Source organism: Pteropus vampyrus, unplaced genomic scaffold (genome assembly GCF_000151845.1).
Source record: "Pteropus vampyrus isolate Shadow unplaced genomic scaffold, Pvam_2.0 Scaffold32, whole genome shotgun sequence".
Classification (NCBI taxonomy): Eukaryota; Metazoa; Chordata; class Mammalia; order Chiroptera; family Pteropodidae; genus Pteropus; species Pteropus vampyrus.
In genome coordinates, this window is record NW_011888813.1 from 9,570,801 (window position 1) to 9,592,282 (window position 21,482).

Here is a 21,482-nt window from a genome sequence, read left to right on the forward strand (position 1 = left end):
TTTTTTCCTTCTTGATATTCCTAATTCTGAATAATGACTCAGTAGTTTAAGAGCAAAGCTGGGTAGATACATTAGCCAGAGTGAGTATTGGTGGCAATTAAGAAGTCACATTCAGAATTATCTGGAGGTTTACTTCCCCGAGGTAATAGCAGCGACCTAAGAGAAAGCCTTACCGTAGGGGGAAGGAAGCAAGCAAGCAAACTGATGTGAATTGAAGTTGATGCTAGTGAGTATTTGCTGGTTCTAGGCGGTGCCTCTCTACTTTCCACGTCCTCTCCCTTTGAAGGAGATTCAAAGGGAAGTTTTACATTTGATGCGCCATAACTGGGAGTTACCTCTGAGTTCGGAAGAAGGAAATAATAGAGAGTTTGGTGCTTTTCTCTTCATTATGTAAATGTTTTGATAGGGAAACTCTTGTAATTTGATAGAGAAATTCCTTGTTGCAGGTGCTGCCACCTTACACCTCATTATGATAGTAGAGGTGAAAGAACTCTGAAATTATTAAATATTCTTAAAAGTGCAAGGTTTTATTTTTTAAAAAATATCCTATAAAGTAGGCACTACTACTCCAGTTTGAGAGGAGGACTAGGTAATGAAGCTTGCATGATTTGTTCAAGGTCATGTAGCTAAGGGGCTCCCCGAGGGTCATGCCCAGTTCCTCTCACTCTGGGGCGAGGCCTGTTGCTTTCTGCTCAACTGCCTTGATACTCATGGAAATAATTTGCTACACCATGTGAACCTAACTTGTGGTTCCCTATATGAGTAGATTAATTTAGATCACAAAACTATAATTGAGAGAGATCCAGCAATGTAGGTCTTAGTGATTTTAAAAATTTTGACTTATCTCTAAATTAAAACATCCTGATTCTTTTTCGTCATAGTCCTGCTGCTTCTGATGGACCTCCAGCCCAGCCACACCTGGCCTTGATCTCCACACACCCTACAGTAGTCTGCTTTCCAGCCTTGTGGTGATCTCCCATCCTACATGCTGTTGACCCAGAGTGTCTAGGTTCAGAAACTGTCTGAGTTTTCACATCTGTTAAATGGGGATGATAATATATCTACCTCACACGGTTGTTGTGAGGATTAAATTTATTAATACATCGTAAGTGATGAAAAAATGTTAGCTGCTCTCATCTCTATATAGCTGGAGAGATTTCACATGTAAGATTCTGTCATTTATATTTTTCTGAAAGGATTGTTGGTGATCTGGAAAGCACCTGTGAGGAAAGTATTTAGTGAAACTGATGATAAAATGGTGTTGAATATAGTTCATAGATCAGTGGCACTCAGTAATTTCCAGAATAATCTCTTTCCTTTTTCTCCGACTCCCTTATCTCTCGTGTGTTCTGCTTTTCTCCCTTCCATCTAAGTCATCTGTAACTGGTCCATAACTTGGGTATAGTTTTTAACAGATTGTATTGTAATTCATTGAATTATGTGCTTTCTCCCATAGCATATTTTCGGCGCCTAGCAGAGGGCCAGGGATGCCAGGAGAATGCCGTGGGATTGATGTGTTCTCTGCCTCACTCTCGTTTAGGCCTTGTCTCCATCTTCCATCCACACAAGCTCACCTGCCTCTACATCTTCCCATCCTCCAGGCTTCTCCTTTTCTTCTCTGATTTTCTTATTTTACATAATTTTCCTACATGCTCTTTTCCTGTATGGTAAATTGTAAGTGTACTCCCAAGGGCCAGCAGGACGAGATAGAGCATGAAGGCCTTCGTCAAGTGAACAGACACTCTGAGGTTGAGCTGCCAGTTTGAGTTCGGGCCACTGGAAGAATCTTCCTGCCCTGGGCAGAATAACAAGCGTCCAGCTTTTACTTATACAATCGGTGGCTTCTGTCTCCTCTAGTTGTTTTGTTTTGTTTTGTTTTGTTTTTTCCCCCAAGCATTGTCTACAATCACCTCTGGTAAATTCTTTTTCCCTTTCTATACTTTCTATACAAGAACTTATCTTGTATCTGTCCTACACTTTACCCTTCTTTATTATTTCCAGCTCATTTTTTATCTCCAAGATGCACTGGCAAGAAGGAAGACCTCTGGCTTCTTTGTGTAACCTTAAGCGAATTACATGACATCGCTGAATTTGTTTCATTATCTGTAAAGTGGATAATAACACTTACCTGCCTTCCTCAGATGGTGGTTTTGAGACTCAAATGAGATAATGGTTCATATAGACATGTATATAAGTAAATAGAAGAAAAAAGGGATTACTTCTGTTCTCATCTCATTGCCTGTATCCATGTATTTCTCTAAGTATGGACTGTGGGAAATCTGTACTTTATCTAGATCTTTCTTATGCACACTGGAATTGAAAACCTTCCATTGCTATGTATTCTTATAGTTGCTGTTTTGTGTTTGGTTCAGCTTATTGACAATTATTCTCTAAATCCCACCCTCTAGGGCCTTCACTTTCTAGCCCAGCTTAGCTTTTTTTCCTCATGTTTCTGCCATGTGCCATGCTAAAGAAATTGCTTATCTTTGCATGGTGACCAGATGGTTTACACATTGCTTGCACACAATAATATATTCTTAAAAAAAATATTTAGAGTATTCTTTTTGGATTTTGGAGCTGTAGAAAGCAAGGAAAGCTTTCCTTTTTCTGTTTCTTAGTAGCTTCTCCAATGAAACATGCTGCTGATTAAGTGTTCAGTAGAGGCTGCCGACTGTAGACATTAAGTATAGATGTTGTATAAATAAGTTTGTTATAGGTCTGACTTTTTATCAATGCATTTCTGTTTAATGTGGACAGAATTATCTGAGTTTATCAGCACCTAGCACTAATATATATTACATTGTCTTTATAAATTTCTCAGAGGACATTGTAGTCAGAATTAATTTTTTATCTTCAGCCACTAATCCCATTATATTGATATGAAATAGGGGGTTTATAGGATGTGGATTTTCCTTCTCCTCCCCAAGTGATTAAAGTCTGAAAGTTTTAACCACCATGAACTTATTTTGAATATAAAGAAATGTTTTCTTGCACAATTGTCAAATTATTTTTAATTTGGGGGGTATTGTCTCTTCATTAAACATGCAGTTAAGACATCTTCTTTGTGTCTAAATGAGGTTAGAGTAATTAGAATTTTCTGATCATAGAAAATGTAGTACTTTTCAGAGTATATTAGCTTTATATCATTCCTGAGAGCACTTGTAAAGATAGATTAAAGTTAATATTTGGATTTTTATTGAGTGAGTTTGAGTCCACCTACAAATACTTATTTGGTCATTAAGACTTCTTATTTTAGAAACTGTATTTCTTAAAAATGTTTACTACCTTCTTAATGCTTTCCAGGAACCAGATCCCGAATTGCAAGTATCTCAGGTAAAGGTTTAGCTGCAACCTATAGTTTAGAGAATAATTACTACTGCTTAGTTGTTGCCATAGATTAGAAAATTTGCTGCATATCTACCTGTAGTGGTATAAAATTAGCTTTATCCACTAGGCATTCTGTACCTTCTTATGTAAACTATTATTTTTCCAATACTTTTTTGTCTGTGGATGGGTAGCTTTGTAGAACTAATTCAGTGTACTCATTAAGACTTGGAGCTTAAATGGAAATGACCAATATTGACCAGAAGAATGAGCAAAGTAAAGGAAGCGAGGGGAACCAGGGACTTAGAAAGGGAGCCAAGAAGTCAGCAGAGTCACAAGTGCTTGAAAACACTGTGATGGATGGGACGTTATGTCTCGAGTAAAGAGTCGGCCGACTCTGCTCCAGAAGATCTTGGTTTTTAAAGAGAGGTGCCTGTCACAGTGAGGAAGAAAGGAAGGGACACTGACCAGACAGTCACATCCACGAAAGCAGCTGGTTAGAGATGGGAGGTGCAGAGAGGTCTGTTAACTGGATAGGGCACAGCAAAGGAGGGAAAGCGGTCTGACTAGGAGAACGCCTGGCCAGCGAAGCTTTTAGCCCAGGAGGATTTTTAGTAAGTCTGGAAATAAGGAGAGAGCTGTAAATCAGAGAGCTTAAATATTGCCAGGTGTTTGCCCTGCCAAGTGAGAGAGAATGTTAACAGTTATTTTTTTTTTAGGTAAATAAACGATTTGAGCCTCATATGGGGTTCATGAGTATTCATCAAACCTTTCAGAAGAAAACAATATACGAAGTACTCTTATGGAGGCCTGTGTGGTATTAAACAAACATTGTAAATAGATTAAAATGTAGTACTCTCCTTTAAAACGGGTCCCCGACACCCAGGCTGTGACCTGTTAGGAACTGGGCCGCACAGCAGGAGGTGAGCAGCAGGCCAGTGAGTTAAGCTACATCTGTAATTGCAGCCGCTCCCCAGCGCTGGCATCACCGCCTCAGCTCCACCTCAGAGCATCAGGCATTAGATTCTCATAGGAGCACAGGTCTCTGGTGCCAAAAAGTTTGGGGACCAGTCTTTAAAAATATACCATTTGTCTTTGAAATGTTCATAATCGTAATTTCCAAATTGAGAGATGGCGCAAAACTATTTTTTGCATGTCATTTAAGAAGGACATAAATTACAAATAGAGTAAGTAATGTGCTTTTTGCTTTTAATGATTTTGGAAGATTTTGATTAAAATGAAGTTAAAACAGTAATTTGCATTGTTGGAATGGTTTTAAAACTCGAAAGGGCATTTGAAAGTTTCAGACTAGCACAGGGACTTCATGAAGGACCCGTACTTAGTCTTCCTTTCCTGTTATGTTACTGTTGACTTAATTATCTGCTGGATAGTGATCTGAAGGAATAAAAAGAGAACAAGGCTGACCGGACTGTTTTGAGCTCACTTTATATACTTTCTGCCTCTTTTAATTTGTACATTTTTTACAACTTCAAAATAAGGCTTTACAATAATAATTAAATATTTTGTGCCTGTTTTTATTTTGATAGAGTAGGCAGTGTCAGATGTTCCTGATTCTCCTGATGTCAAAATCAGGTTAGACAGACTGTTCTTTTGATGGTTTTATTCTAATAATAATCTAGCAAACTTGTTTCTTACATGCCCTTGAACTACCGGCCTTGCATTCTCTATTACGAGGAACAGAACAAATTAAACATGTTTTTGCTCAGTCAGTAAACTTTTTACTTTTTCGATGTTTATTTTCATAAACTAAAATTGGATTAACCTCACAGAAGGTACAGCAAGTCAATATTTTCCTGATGTTAGCTGGCAGATATTTTTCTCGAGTGATGTCCTATAGACAAACTCAGTAGGTGAATGAGATAGGATTATGTTTCATAGATAAAAGGAAATAATTGATGTGATGATTACTCATTTAGATTAAGAGAATCTATGCTTTTTTTCTTTTAAAAAAAGTTTCTAAGCATCTATTATTTTAATGGCTCTCACAGTACTTCCAATACATAGGTGTTTAAAAAATTTATTTATTTTAATTAATTTCAGGTATACAGTACATTGGTTAGACATCTGTATAGTTCATAAAACAATCCCCCCAGTTGCTCCCTCCCTCCGCTGGCCCTCCACCTAGCCATCATATTAATGCCAACTGCATTCCCTATGCCTTGCTCCGCATCCCTGTGACCAGCTATCAACTACTAATTTGTACTTCTTTAACCCAATACATAGGTTTCCAAATTATTTACATAAATTGCACGACCCTGTCAATTATCAACAGGTTAAACATATCTGATAAAACTGATTTATGTTTTTATTAAGATTCAGGGGGCAGTTTGGGATTACAGATTGTGCTTTATTATGTGTTTTAATCACTGATTAGTTTTGAACTTTGTTTTTCATTTAAACAGGCAGAGGATATTAGGGCTGTAAAACATACTTGGCTTTTTTCCAAAATAAAAATTTTAATTTTTTAAAGCCAAAGCCCCATCTGCTGTTTTTATTAAAATCTCAAGAATTGTTCACATTGCCAAGAGCAGTTCTTTGAATACAGTCTGATGTTTAATCAAGCAGTGATATATGATTTTCAAGGTCATTTTTTGTTGGGACGGAAGGAAAGTCAGGAAGATTAATATTCTCAAATACTGATGAAATTTAAAATTAAATAATAGCTTAGGTAGATGTTATTACAAAACTTTATCAAAAAATCACAGTATTTCTATTAAGAACTAGATTTTTAGAAACAAATGTAAATCTATTTACCTTTTTGAAAAAAATGAATTCTTAAGGAATAAAAAAAGATGTTCTTATTTGGCTACTAAAGACCTTGTTCATTTGGTGAGAGAAGGAATTGTGGATTCGCTTTCCTATGTTTAGCTTAGTCGAATTAAAAAAAAAGTTGTACCTCCTTAACATGTGGGGGGTTGATGGGAAGATTGATGTCACGAAGCGTGATGGCATATAGAGAGATAACAGAATGGACATGGAAATAGTTAAAACACGTGCGACTATATAAATGATACTATAAAAGCTTGGCTTCTGGAAAGTCAGTTAACTAGGACTCCAGATCATAGTTTTGAAGCTCCATTATCTCATTGCCACAATAACAATCCACATACCTCACTGTGGCGTGCAGGGTCCATCATCTGCCCCTGCCTTTTTCTCCAGCTTCTTCTCTGACTGCTGCCTCAGCGGAACCTGATTTTTCACCCATACTCAACTCTCTGGGAGTTGCCAACGTGCCATGAGCCCTGGGGCTAGGCTGGCTGCCTTTGTCCTGTTGTTCCCTTTGCTTGGCACAAGCTTTCCGGTCTTGACCATGGGGCCAAACTCTTCTCTATCCTGCCCTCCACCTCCATGTGTGTAGTTATGTTATGTTTGCAGATTAAATTGTCATGTTGTGAAAGTTTGTGTGTTTTTAATTTTTTTCCCTTTCTTTTTATTCTATTTTTAATTAATTAATTGTTTTAACATTTTGCGTGAGAGAGAGCTGGGTGCCTTTCTCTGTCCTCTCATACCATACTCCCGACTTTTGTTATTATACTTTCCTCGTAACACTGAAATTCTGATGGGCTACCACTGGGACTGTGGCTTAATTCACCTCTGTTTCCAGGACCTGGCAAACAATAGGCGGCCTCCAGTCTTATCAGAACGAACCAGTGAAGCCCACGTCCTGCTTCTCGGTTCCAACAGAAAACACTACAGTCCTTCCTGTCCACCAGAGAGTGCTGGGCAAAGAATTACAGCCCTCGCATGCTTGCAGGGCATTGTGAATGGTGGGAACTTAAGATGAATCAGGACTACTTATTTCCATCTTTGAAGTTTGTCTAAGCCAGTGTTGACTGCCCTGACCCCTGAGAATAGCCGTATAGATCTGATAACTTTCCTGATCTTTTATGAATGAAAACCTTAGGTTGTTTCTACACTGCGGTGTCCCCCACAGTTACATGCACTGCCAACTGGAATTGATTTTTTTTTTCTTACTTAACAAATCAGTTTTTGAGTTCATGTTCTGCTCATGCAATACTATTAAATTTACACATACCATTTGAAACATTTTATTCCAACTTACTAGGTAAGTTAAGTTTACTAGTAAGTTTACTAGTAAACTTCAACCAGAAAAATTTAAGCCAAAAAAACCCAATCATCTAACAAATGTAATTTCACTTTGGGACTCTAAATGAATTGTGAAGGCGGCCTTCTTTATTTCCTTTAAAATGAAAGCATGAAGATTTTTCTTAAAATCTTTTTAATATATGCATTCCAGTTACTTTAGCCCACAAAATGATCTCTACTGTAATCTAATTCCTATAAAAACCATTTTCCGCATCACACACTTGGCACCTATCATTCTCTGCTTTGCCTTACCATTTATTCCAATAGGTCATGTATTCAGGGAAATTAGGATCCATGTCTGAATCTTATGTTTCCTTTTCAGGACCCTGCCCAATGCTATGTGATTAGGAGGTGCTCAGTAGGAATGCATCTCAGGTTCTTCACGTGAGGACCTCTTGGACCTCTGGTAGCTCTCGTCTGTTTCACTCTCAGTCCCTCTGCTTTCACTCAGTGGGGTTCATAGCCAGATCCCTGGTATGGTGGGTGAGCTCCAACCCCGCCCCAGGTTTCCCCTGATGCTACTTCCTCTGTGCTGTGTAGAGTCGGTTCTATGCTGCTACTTCAGGAATTGGCTTCTGCCCATATTGTCCCAGGACACTGAATTTTACTGTTCTGTGGTGAAGCAGGAAGGTAAACGTTTCTGATAAAGTAGTTTTCAGTGTTTAACCAGATATTTAATTGTGGACACCTTTCATTTCAATTTCTCATGGTAAAGCAAAGCTGATATTTTCCAGGTTCCTTAATTACCTTTCTAATTTTTTCCCGCGCTTTCTAGCAAAATTTCTACCAGCCAGATCACAAAGCAGCCAAGATTGTATTGATTATTGGGAACTGGGAGAAACTGATCTAAGTTTAATTCAGCATTTTTTAGAATACCTATTATGTACAAAAACCAAATTGAACGAGGTGAAACATGCTTGTTTCCTGGGGAACGGGTGACTAACCGATGGCCACATAATTATAGTGTTTGTTAAATACATGATGATAGAAGCATAAAGAGAACGCTCTATGAGAAAGACAAGAGTCCAACGATCAGGAAATTCATCATGAAGCACTTGGCCCTGAAGGAGGAAGACAAAGAGGAGGGAAGCTATAGCTTTATTCATTTGGTTTCAAATTACTGTTCTAGTTAAATTTTCTCTAAAGATCTTCTTTTACTTATAAAAAGGCATGTTAGAAGACTACCAGGTAGTTACCGCACTTTTATTTATCGCGTAATTGATGTATTGGCTGTTTCTTGATTAATAATAACCTTGCGTTCTTGTATTAGTTTCCTGATACAGCCCTTTAAATTAGTATAATGCCTTAAGTTGTAAACATGCTTAATAAAAAATTAGAAAATAATAAAGGATGGCCGGTTTCTATGGGCCGCGCCGTACTTCTAGTGCTGTTTAATGTATGCTTCATTTTATCCGTGCTTTTTAGGCAGCTTGGATTTTAAAAGCACGAGCACTGACTGAAATGGTGTATGTAGATGAAATTGATATAGATCAGGAAGGAATTGCAGAAATGATGCTGGATGAAAATGCCATTGCCCAAGTCCCACGTAAGTGTTGGTTTCGTGTTAAGTAAATGAAATGCCCTTAGGAGGAGGAGTGCTTGTGTTTATGAAAAACAAACACAAGACATGTACATGAGAAAACTGCCTCAAGTAAATGGTCTCTATTCTGCCTTACAGTACAAAGGCTTCCTGCCACGATTCAATTATATTATCTTAAACTTAAAGGTGTGCGATTGATGGAAGACAATCTTTCAATAAAAGTTATGTTATGCATTTAAAAATATTTTATAAAAATGCATTCCATCCGAACTGCTTATCTATCAGAAGATTGTTTATCTGGGAGCCTAAACACAGGAAGCATCCAAACAGAAGTATTCTAAAAGGCTTTTTGAAAACTGATCATCCAAAACACCACTTTATTGTAATAATTTAAGGCAGTTTGCTCTAATGCATGATGTAATGTAATGGGGTGATTTGCCGGGCTGTGAATGCCTATTGGGATTGCCGCAGAGGCCCAGTCCCCAGTTCGCAGGAAAGCTGATGCAAATGGTATTGGATGATTATCATGACTTGTGGTGGTCTTACTGGTAATTTATTCATTATGACAATTATCAGTCATTTATGTTTTGGAAAGTAATAGCTGTTTTAAAGCTTCGAATGGAAATTGAGAAAAAAAATACATATGTTCATCTTAAAATGTTTTTTCCCCATCATTTTGCTCTTTTGGAGTTAAAATATCTAAATTCCAGATATTGTAGGAAAGTGATCTTTTATTGGGAAAAGTTTTATGAAAAATAAACCAAGTTATAAAACCATCATTTGATGCTTTGGAGCTTTGGAGCCTGCTGGTCTTGAGTGAGTTGGAATCCCAGGCTGACCTGTTTATTTGACTTGTTAAGCCTTTGCTAAATGTGTTATTACTACCTACCTCACAGACAGTGTGAAGATTAAATACGATAACATAAGTACCATGATAGATAATAAATATTTGTCTCTAACACATTTCTCTATAATATATTTCCTGTTATTAATGTCTTTTCATCAGACAAGCACATTTCTGAAAATTGTGTGTTAGCTGACAGTTGTTATAGTCTAATAAATAATATATAAATTGAATTTACTGTCTCATGTCATAGGCCCTGGAACATCTTTGAAACTCCCTGGAGCTAATCAGATGGGAGGGCCTAGTCAAGCTGTCAGGTATGTATTTCTGGTTCATACTCCCTGCCACTAAATACTGATCAGACTGTTTGAGAATCGTCCTTTATTGATCTTCTTTGTATTTTAACAATTTATAATTGTCACAGACCGATCACTCAAGCTGGAAGACCCATTACAGGTTTCCTGCGACCCAGCACGCAAAGTGGAAGGCCAGGCACTATGGAACAGGCCATTAGAACACCCAGAACCGCCTACACAGCTCGCCCGATTACCAGCTCGTCTGGGAGATTTGTCAGGCTGGGAACGGTAAATTCTGTCAGCTTTGCCATAGCCTTGGATTACCAAAGTAACTTTATGTTACATCATTTTTACTGTTGTTATAATGGAGAATTATATGGAAAATTTTAAAAGGTCATTCTTTTTACTTTTGCCTTTATAATTTTTATGCACATTAAATTCATGTTTCTAGAGAAAGTTTTATATTTCTTCTTCTATCATTTTTCTTCATAGGCTTCCATGCTTACGAGTCCTGATGGACCTTTTATAAATTTATCTAGACTGAATTTAACAAAATATGCCCAGAAACCCAAATTGGCAAAGGTATGTGTTTAAAATTACTTTATGTTACAAAGTAATGTTAGAAGTATTATCATAATAATGTTGTAAGGAGTGGATAAAAATTTGTGAAGGAGAGGCCATATTTTGATTGAAATGGAAACATTTAATTATTCTAATATGTAAAATTCCTCTTAGTCTTGAGTTAAGGAAAGTCAATCAGAAATAAAGTATATACAGAATACCATTATTATAGGAAACTCTTTTCTCCTTACAAAGAACAGTAAATTATAACAAAGAAAGCAGATATGCAGCATTGTCTTCGGGAAATGAAGCTTAGGTCATCTATATGTGTGTGTATTTCTTTTTTTTTTCAGCTTGGACTGTTCTCAGAAAAATAATTTTCTATTCTGTAGTGTTTTAGGACTGTCAAAAAGAAGATAAAAAATATGTACTCCTTCTAATTAGTAATTAATCAGGCTTGTCAGTAAGGATTACTCAAGCCAGACAGTGGCAAGCTAACTACATTAGTAATTCTAACTATTCAAAGATTAAATGCTCCTTTAAATTAAAGAGAAAGTAAGTGAATATGACAGGGAGGGAGGGAGGGAGGAAAGGAGAGAGAGAGAGGAGGAGAGAGAGGAGGAGGAAGGAAGGGTGTTTATGACCTTTCCAGTATTAAAAAACTTGATGGTGAGCATGGAATAATGCAGAGCCAGGAGCACTTGTCTTCTGGAAACTGGTTTAAGCCTAGCTCGGTTTTTTAGGAGTAATCTTTGTGAATTCTGTACTTGAGTGCTGTACTCCTTCTTAATCTTGGTTCTAATGGCATTTAACATATTTACTAAATATCACACACTCTAGGAAAAATGCAAATGGACACCGGCCATACAGACTTGACATTTAAATCAGAAGTAGATGTCTTACTTGACAGCAGTCCAGTCAACTTCATTTAGCAAAATCATAAAGCTTTACTTATTTCTCTTTCCTTTATGAGAGTGGAGTATTAAAACCAACCCGTATAGGGTATCTGATTCCCTACTTTTTTAGGCCATCTACTTAAGGTGGCTGGATGGCTGGTTGATACCAGTGCTGTTTTCTAACCAAGGAGTGCGGTCAGTGGAGGCCTCTCCCTCAATTAAATCATGATGCAAAAGATGTCCCAGTTTATACTTAAACTCTACTTTGTTTTGGAAAGAACTTCCCGATTTTTCATGTTGAAAGTGTCATTATTAATATCCTAATCACTGTATAATATATATAAAGAGTGTAAAACATTGGGTGTGTCTGTTTTATGGCAATCCTAACGTTAGTCTTTTCATTGACTCTTTCCAATAAAATAGTATGTGTAATATGAAAAAATTATTCAATTACTTGAGCTTTCAAGTTTGTATTCTGTAAAAACAGGAAGCGGTTGTAAATAGCCATATTTTAAATGGGTGATTGTGACAATTGATGGGTAGACCTATTATTTATAAATCCTAGGCACTTTAGGGTAACATGGGATTTATGTCAAAATGGCCTTTGAGTTTTGATATAACAGTAAAGTGCTTTTGTTAAAATAAAATCTAATGTATTTTTGGCATTATTTTCTTCATAGGCTTTGTTTGAGTATATCTTTCATCATGAAAATGATGTTAAAACTGTAAGTTTTGAGTTCATGCTATTTTATTTTAAGTTTTCTGAATTGGGGGATTTAGATTCTGAAACGTTCTATTTCTTACCTTTCTTTATAAACAGATGGAATTATTAAAGACAAGAGAATTACTGATGCTTTGAAATCCACTGTCAGTTTCAATAGAAAAATTTATGTAAATATAGAAGTGGTAAGCACTGTGCCTGATCCATGAGTCACTATGAGTTTTATATTTTTATTCTTAGGAACAATGAGAGAGTCTTCATACACTAGAAACAAGCAAAATTGAGCACACTTTTTGACTCTTTTGAAATAGATTCTTATACTTCCTTAAATAACACTGTTCAGAAAATTAGTTTAAATACTTTCTTTTAGATATTTGCTCAATGAAGAAGTTAAAAAATTTAAACTAGCCAACAATAGAATATTTCACAGATTTGGTGGATTTACAAAGCAATCCCAAAGGAAAGTGACTTACTGATTCAAATACAGCTCTATGGATGGAGTGAATTGTCATACTCACATATTACAGATGATATTTTAAATGGTATATTAATTTGGAAAACAACATGATAATATATAGCAGGTAGCTATAAAGATATTTGTTTGATTTCTCTAATTTCACTTCTCAAGAAATTTCATGAAAAAGTGAAGTGCTATATTTGCAAAGATGTTCATTGTAGCTTTAGTTGTAATCACAAAAAAAAACCTGAAAAACAACTTAAATGTTCAGTGACAGAAGATGAATTTAGTAATTTATAATAAATTGCATGAGCTTTATGCAGTCTTTAAAAATTATAATTATAAAAACTAGGCAGAAACCTGAAAAGTGTTTATTTTATGATATTAAGCCAACTAAGTATACCATCTAGTATGTTGAATAGAATTATAACTCTAAAAAGATATATTTATGGTAGATACTAGAAGATGTTACTTAAAAATGAAAATAATAGTGTTATGAGGTTAAGATGTATTCATTCTACAAACATTTGTTGAATGCTTACATTATGCCAGCAGCTTGGATAACAACAGTAAATTAGAAAAGTTATACCTGATGGCACTAATGGAGATTAAGGCTAATTTTACTCCCCCCTCTCCCAAATTTCCAATAATAATGTTATTTTCATTTATAAATTTTCATTTATAAATTTAGCTATAAGTGAGGGGCAGTAATAAATTAAAATTCTTGTAATCATATCCTGCTTGTTATTTTCATCTGCTTACTCCCAAAACATGTATACTATTTTATAGAACATAAAATTAAGCAATTTGTTTTGTTTTTATCTAGTGAAAACCACAAATTGTTAGTTTCTCTGTTTTCTTTTTTATTCATTAGTTTAGTTTGTTGATTGATTTATTATTTGATTGGGTTATTTTTTAAACAAATAATTATCGAGTGCCATGAATTAGTTCTGTGACATGTGCCGGGGGTACTGAGTAGGACATTTGCCTTTGTCTATTTCTTACTGTCATGGGCTTCCCACATTATAGTTCTGTTATGGATCAGATCGTTCCATTAAAATACCATTTTAGATTTTATCACAAATGTTATTTTCTGAATGGAAGAAAGATTTAGCTAATGAACAGAAAACGTGCATTTTTGATACCTTTTGTATGTTTTGCAACTTTAGCTGGAAAAGTGAAAAAGGAAATCTGTTTTTTAACATGCCAAGGAAATCAGACGTGCTTTTATATTAGTTACTTTGGATGGCCTCCAAATTTCTTTGTAAATGAATTATTTCACACAAATGTAGAGATTATTAGATAAATATAGAGAATACTGTAAAATGGTATTTAAATGTGAAGAAAATTCAAATTGGTCTTTTATGGAAAACTGTCCATCTTTGAGTTCTTAATACTTTTCCCATTTGTGGGGAGGCAATATTGACAAAACTAAAGTGATGTGTGGGTTGGTCCTTCTGGAATCTTTATTTCCGTGCACTCCTTAATTTCATCATCTTGAAGTTGTCTCAACTATAACAATAGTGAAAGGATGACTTTTTTTAAATATTAGTAGTTTGAGCACTGTATGCTTAAGAAATTCATTGGGATACTCAACTGGACATTTTCACAAACATCATGCAATCTGCCAAGGACTCTGCTTATGGACTTTTATAAATTTATGGCTTTTATTTATGACATTCTGAGCTTTGATTAATATCTAGATTCTAGATTCATTAACTTATTCGATGAACCTTAAATATAAGTATGTAGTCATTTATTTAAAAAAAGACCGGGAAAGACTTTAAAGAAATATAGATCTTCTGTCATCACTTTAAATATTTAAAATGTTAATATGAATCATATTACAGTGACAGTTTTGTTTGATACTTAACTTAGTTTCAACATAAATAAGAAACAAAGGATAGAATTTATTAAAACTACAAATAATTCTTGACAGCCTCTTAACAGCACAGCAACATAGCAGAACAACAGAGATATGTAGGAAGGGGTGCTTGTCCTCAGCGAACTTCGGATCCATTTGAAATTGTCACAAATGGTTTTGCTTAGTGCGGCCTCAGTCTTTATATGAAGACTGATCATTAAAATGTATTTTTATATTTATTTTATATCAGTAATTCATACTACTTTCCTTAATTGGCTTAGCACAAATGTAGAGGTCTGACATAGAGGAAGACTTGTTTTGAGGACCATAGCTGCGAGCAAAATTAGCAGCCTATCATAAGCACTAAGTCTAACCTTTGAAAATTAGAAACTGTAAAAAAATTTAGAATGACGTATTATTCCAAATAACGGAAGTTTGTTACATTAAACCTGAGAGAGACTGATCTATTTGCTGGAAAAGTCTTTATAAAGATTGTTAAAATTAATATGTTCAGATATTTACAGTATATTCTTGAAAACATATTTTAATTGAAATATATGATTGAGAAAACATTTTTCTAGTATTTCTAGAGATCATGCTAATTGAAGTTAAACTTTTTTCCTCATATTTTTGGCCTCTATTTTTATTTCTGACTTGTGGAAAAAAGAAAAATAAGCATATGAAAGTTGCGTGTGTTTTGTTTTTAAGGTTCATAGCTTTCAAGTAGAGATGTCGATTTTTCAAGTCTATTAGAACCCCAGCAGAGTGACACCAGTTCTTTATAAAGAGTTTGCATATTTAGAAATCTCCCCTGGAGCAAGAGAAGATCGGGAACACAAAGAAATGTTATTAGTTTTGCAGTAGGAGATTGAAGGAACGATTCTGGCATTCATTTCAGAAAAGAATTAATATTAAGAAATGGACAATAATAGGAGATGCATTCCGAGATAACAGAACTGAAAATCTAAGAGTTACTTTATAACTGACTTGTTGGATATCATGATTATACTAACACTGTCTAAAGAATAAAAGTGTTTCAACCTTGAAAAAAAGAATAACTTTATAAAAAAATCAGAATTCTCTTTTTACAATAACCTACATTTTTTATTCAGCAAATCGTTACATGAGCTTCAAATTTCTATGAGCTTTACATGTGTGTAAAGATTGATTTGCTTTTCTCTTTGTCTCAATCGTTTCCACTTCTGCGTAAAATTCTAATTTCTATTTAGTCATTTCTTTACAGATCTTTAATAAACACTAGAAGGAAGAAACTAGAAGGCATTAGAGAGATGGGATAAACACATGTAAATGTGAAAGCAATTAAGATTTTTTTTCAGTCTGCAGCAGAGGAAAATCTGACCCTTAGAATTACTGGAATATAAGGTGATGTCAGAATAGTGGAATGAAGGTTTTTGAAGATGGCAGTTACCCAAGTACCCCAGCTCCTTGTGCTCTTCTTCATGATCCTGTTTCCAAACCTTTCTACCTGTTTACTTGATCTTTTTCTATTTTGCTACATCTCTGTTTTAAAGTGGGGCCTGCAATTGGACCTGACTAACATACCGAAGGCTTGACTGCCACTGACTGAGTCAAAGGCATTTTGAGCCAGTAGACAGTCAATACATGGTGGAGGGAGGGTAAAAGCTTTTGGATTTTTAAAATATCAATTTTGTGCCTTAAATATTAAAATTATAATCAGAGGTATTGTACATCTGCTTCCTTTTAATCAGTGTTTGCTTCTCATCTGCCTTCAGCACTCTGGTCTGGAACTGATTATTTAGGGAAAGTTGGTGGGGCCATCTGGAATCATGAGCAGCTTGAGTTTGTCTGATTTCTAATGTATGTCTTGATGGATGCTAACTCTGTGGTTTATTTCATTATTCATTGTTTCTGTTTATTGTTAGAGAAGAAAATCTTAACCTAAAATGACATGTTTTCAAAGGCTTTGGACTTGGCTGCCCTCTCCACAGAGCATTCTCAGTACAAGGACTGGTGGTGGAAAGTACAGATTGGAAAATGTTACTACAGGTAAAATTTGGATGATTTGCGGAGGGCTTAGAATTGGCAACATGGTTAAGAATCAGATCCGTCAAAGTTTAGGGGTGCGTGTGTGGATAGACTTCCTCATGAAGAAATGAGAACCGTGTCTTTGGCTCACTTGAAAAAGCAGTTACCTAATGGTCACATGGTGGTACTAAGAACTGACACCTTTTGGATAATAAAATTTTAGAGCTGGGAAGGGAAACTTTGAGACCATCAGGTGCAATACCCCTTTTCAGATGAGGAAGCTGAGGCCAGGGTGAGGCCGTGATTTGTTTGCATCAGGAACCTGTCATAACCGGCCCGGAACTGAAATCGAGTCTGTTGATTCCCGCTCAGCTCTTCTTGGCTCTCAAGTCATTATTTCCACTGTTGCCCCACGTGGGAAAGTGCTTTAGATTTAGGAGATGGCTTGTCTATGCATCACATTGCCTCACTGAAATCTCACGGCACCTCGAGGAAGTTGGTATTATTAGGCCTTGTCCGGATGAGAAAAACAGAGCCTCAGAAAGATGAAGTGACTTGCCCAAATTCACATAGCGAGCAAGTGGCAGACCAAGAATTTGAGCTCAGCTTTTTGATGCTTGTTCTTACTATTTGCACAATTCTGTAGTGTTTCTCTAGGTTCTGAATATTCTTACATTACTCCATTTCATGTTTAAACACATTTTTTTAAGCAGATTGAGAGATCAGAAAAGTTGTTATTAATTTTATGAATATTATACAGCAGTCAGTCAGTAATGCAGACCTGAAACTCATTCCCTGATATTGAAATATGTTTGGAGCATTTGAAAAGTAGGGATAAATGAACAATTATATTTTATAAAGATAAATGTCTTAATATTCAAAAACAAGGTAGACCAATTACTGCGAGCATCCTTCAATACTTATAAACCTTAGTTTTCAGTCAAACACTGTGAGGAAAAGGAAATATATAAAGGGAGTAAAAAGGATACATTTTCTTCTGCTGTTGAAATTAAGACTGCTTTCCAATTAGATATTTCACATAGAGCTCTAAGTATTTTTTCCTACTGTTAGATTGAGGAAGCATTTTCTGCTAAAAGGTAATTTTAGACCATTAGAACATTAAACTCTTATGAATACAATTTCTGAAGACAACCTTGAAATCAGGAGTTTCTGAGCAAAACCTTCCGAAATCTTTAATATTTAAAGATAAGCACAAATTGGATTCCTCTGCCATCCATATAAGATGGCATTTAAATGAGTGCACTTTGTCATATCCTTCCTCTCAGTTCCTTCATAGTGTCTCATCTTTATTATGGACACAGCATTCGTTTATTCATTCGGTCATTCAGTCAGTAAAATATTTAATGAACAGCTACTCTGGCAGACACTGGTGTAACAGATATTTATTAGATAGTCCCTTCCTTCAAATGGTTTATAGTTGAATGAGGGCGAAAGTACAGCAAACAACTACAGGCATGGTTCCCATTATTACAGACGCAATTGCGGGAGCAGGGGGGAGCCCAGAGAAAGAGCTCCTAATTTCACCTGGAGAGGTCAAGGATGGTTACTAGACGATGTAGTCCCAATTGGCTTCTGTCTCTTTGCTCCCGATCCCTTAGTTCTACTGGTTCTTCCTCTGCAATCGCTCTCGCAGTTACTCCCTTACGACCCAGTCTCACCCTAATTCCCTCTTTCTGCCCGTCAGTGTCATTTGTTTGAATTGTGTCATTAGCTAGTTATCTGGGTTTTGTGCCTCCTTCTCCCTTTTTTTTTTTTTTTTTTGCCTCGCCAGTCTTTCCTGTGTACTACTGTCACGGTAACTGTTGTGGAAAACCAGCTTTTGTTGGATTCTTGGGTTAATCTCCATCCCCTCTAGAATTAGGTCTGGATTTTAGGTGCAGAATTCTTGCCCTTATCTCAGATGGCACGTTTGCCTGTATCTGTCACTTCTCTCCTTCCTTATTGTGTCCTTTCTCAGTTAAAGCAGAACGGCTCGGCATTCCCCTAACACGCTGTGTACTTTTCTGCCTGTGTACTTATGCCGATAGTTTGCTTCTATCTAAAATGTGCACCCGCCCTCTCCTCACCCGATCTAGCTGTCAGAATCTTGTCTGTCACTTCTTCCCGGCAACTGTCTTGGTTCATTCCTCCTCTGTGCTCTCAAAGCACTTTTCCCCTCGCTGCATAATGCTAAATTTATCTGTGAGCATGTTTTATTTCAGTCTTTACTGGTGCCTTCAGGACGTGGTTGTTATCTGCATTTTTGCGTCTCCTCACCATCATGAAATGTGCATGCGGGTGGTGCTTGGCAGTATTCATGGAATTAAATTGGAGAGAAAAAAGTTGGCAGTTGGTGGGGATTATCTCTGGACTCTGACTCTGATATTGGCCTGTGTTCATGAACTTGACTGATGTTTTCATTATTCCTAGGTTTCCTTTATACCTGGCCTGCTCCATTTCCTTTGCACCCAAACCCATGTGGTAAATTCCTTTCTGATAGCACTAGAAGAAATGATCTCTTGAGGATGCAATAATAAAAAAACACATATGACCCATCCTTCCTCCCTTTCTTTCTTTTCAGCTAGCTCAGTAGCTCTGCTTGCTTTTTTTTTTTCCTAATTTGTTCATCTTTCCATCTCCATTATTAAAAAAAAATCTATTTCTGTTTTATATTTTTGTTTTATATGTGTCTTTTTGTTACAACTCTTTTAAATCATTTTTAGAGATGACTTATTAGATAAAAATATACAGATTCTGGTGGATAATTAGGTGTGCATGGAATTTAGTGCCTGAACTTCGGCCATGTTTTTAAGACTCACGTGTTCAGTTGGGGTTATGTACGTACATGTGCTGTGTTCCAGAACTTTTAGAGTTCTTTGATAACATTTTATCAATACTCCTTATAGAAGTTGTGGGACTTTTGAAGAGGTGGGGGCTTCTGTCACATCACACCCCCTCTAACTTTAGGCCGGGTTTTTTGGGGACCACTTTTAACCTCCTTAATCCCATGTCTTTCAACAGCTTTTTGAGTATAGCCACACCAATACTTGAGGCTTTGGTTAGGAAAAATGATCGAAGCTGTTTTTTTCAAGCCTTTAAATGAAAGTAACACAGTGGAACATACTGGGTACTGTCCTGACTTTATTTCACGAACTAAAAGTGTTATTATAAAGTGCCTCAGTAGCTCTGAGATGGCTGGAGATGAGTCATCGTGAGAGAGCCCAACAGATCTACCAAGGACGGGCTGAAGCGTGCTTCGGTGATTGATTTACTGATGACAGAATGGTCCCTGGGCAGAGGAGATGGCTGCTGACGTCAGGACAGTTATAGTTAGGCAAGGAACAAATCTCAGATTCATAGACTAGGGTAATCTGTATCAGATTAAGAAATTAAAATGTTTCTAGAATAATAAAACAATAGAGCTATGTACTCAAGTAGCAGTTACAACTTAACATCAAAATTATTTAAAGAACGGCTTTAAAAATGGGGTTTTATCTCAGCGCAGAAGGTGTTTTCCAAGAAATGTCATCCTTTAATTTTTCCAGTAAAATAGAGACTCTAAGGATTTATTCAGGTCACTTGCCATAGGTCCAGCCGATCATAAGCTTTTTGGGTGGTGAACTGGTGTGACCTGGCTCACTGGCAGCTATTAGTCCTGCTGCGATTACTAGATCGCCAACAGACTTTACTCAGCATTTGACTATTGGATAGACAGTGAATATGGGAAATGGGCACCTTTTGCTAAACTATGTAAACACACATGTTAACATATGTGTCTTTGGTACTCTTACAGATGTAATTTTTCTCTTCATATCCTCGGGTCATGAATAAATGCCATAGTATTTATTTTTAATTCGCATGTCTAATTTTTTTAATGGCTGTTCTTAGGTTAGGAATGTATCGTGAAGCAGAAAAACAGTTTAAATCAGCCCTGAAGCAGCAGGATATGGTAGATACATTTCTCTACTTGGCAAAAGTAAGTAAGTATTCTCAATTTTGAGTGAAATCTGTCTTCTCGGAATAAGTGTTTAAATTCCAGCCAGTGCATGGGGTGAGCTGCCAGCTTCTTCAGGAATATTTTGGCAAGTTAATGTGTTCAGATTTAACTGATTTTTCTTTTTAGCAAGGGGAAAAGTGAGACCATATGGAGAATAACTGTTTCAGGAGAAATTGATTGCCGTGAAAAATAAGAAGACCCCTTTGAAAGATTGCCCATTTGAGCAGAAGAAAATACCTCAGGCTTACCATACCCATGGGTAGCAGGCCCCAGAGAGGCCCTCTTTTTTAATAACACACTTGTCTCCCACCTAAGCAGACTGTAGAGAACAGGGCTTGTTTTTATGGAGGTCCTTTATTACTTGGCTCTGCCATAAGAACAAAAACAATATTTCCCCCTTTATTGAACACCTACTCAGCTTAAGGTATTGTAGCGAGTCTATTCCGTAAGCAGTTTAACCCTCATAGCAACCATGCTAGGTAGGTTTTAATACTTCCTTTGTACTCTCAAGGAAAAGGAGACATAAAGAGGGTAAGATTTTCAGAGTCACTCGGCTGTTCAGACCCAACGTCCAAACCCAGGACTTTCTGATTCCAGAGCCTACACACTGCCTCATATGCCACCCACGGCCACAACAGAGCTGAAGGGCCGCCTCAAATTTTCAGCATTGGGATAAAGTTACTTCTTAACCCTCACCAAAGAAACATTTGATGAAATGGTGGTTATGACGTCATCTTACTGTATTTTTAAGATTGTTTAAAATTAAAAAGTGTTGTAAAGGTTGAAAGAAGACGAGCTGTAAAAGGAAGTGCTGCTCCTTTATAAATGTTATGAAAATCAGCACACT

General features: G+C 36.4%; 1 protein-coding gene across 1 annotated transcript in view; it reads left to right on the forward strand.

The window, feature by feature from the left end:
* The window catches only part of TTC8 (tetratricopeptide repeat domain 8), a 43,562-nt gene that overhangs the window by 5,777 nt on the left and 16,303 nt on the right, over positions 1–21,482 (forward strand). Inside the window, exons 2-8 of the mRNA XM_023528866.1 lie at positions 8,878–8,998; positions 10,090–10,153; positions 10,261–10,420; positions 10,625–10,714; positions 12,270–12,314; positions 16,574–16,659; positions 20,527–20,614. Of these exons, the coding sequence (XP_023384634.1) occupies positions 8,878–8,998; positions 10,090–10,153; positions 10,261–10,420; positions 10,625–10,714; positions 12,270–12,314; positions 16,574–16,659; positions 20,527–20,614 (654 nt within the window). The remainder of the gene's footprint in view (positions 1–8,877; positions 8,999–10,089; positions 10,154–10,260; positions 10,421–10,624; positions 10,715–12,269; positions 12,315–16,573; positions 16,660–20,526; positions 20,615–21,482) is intronic.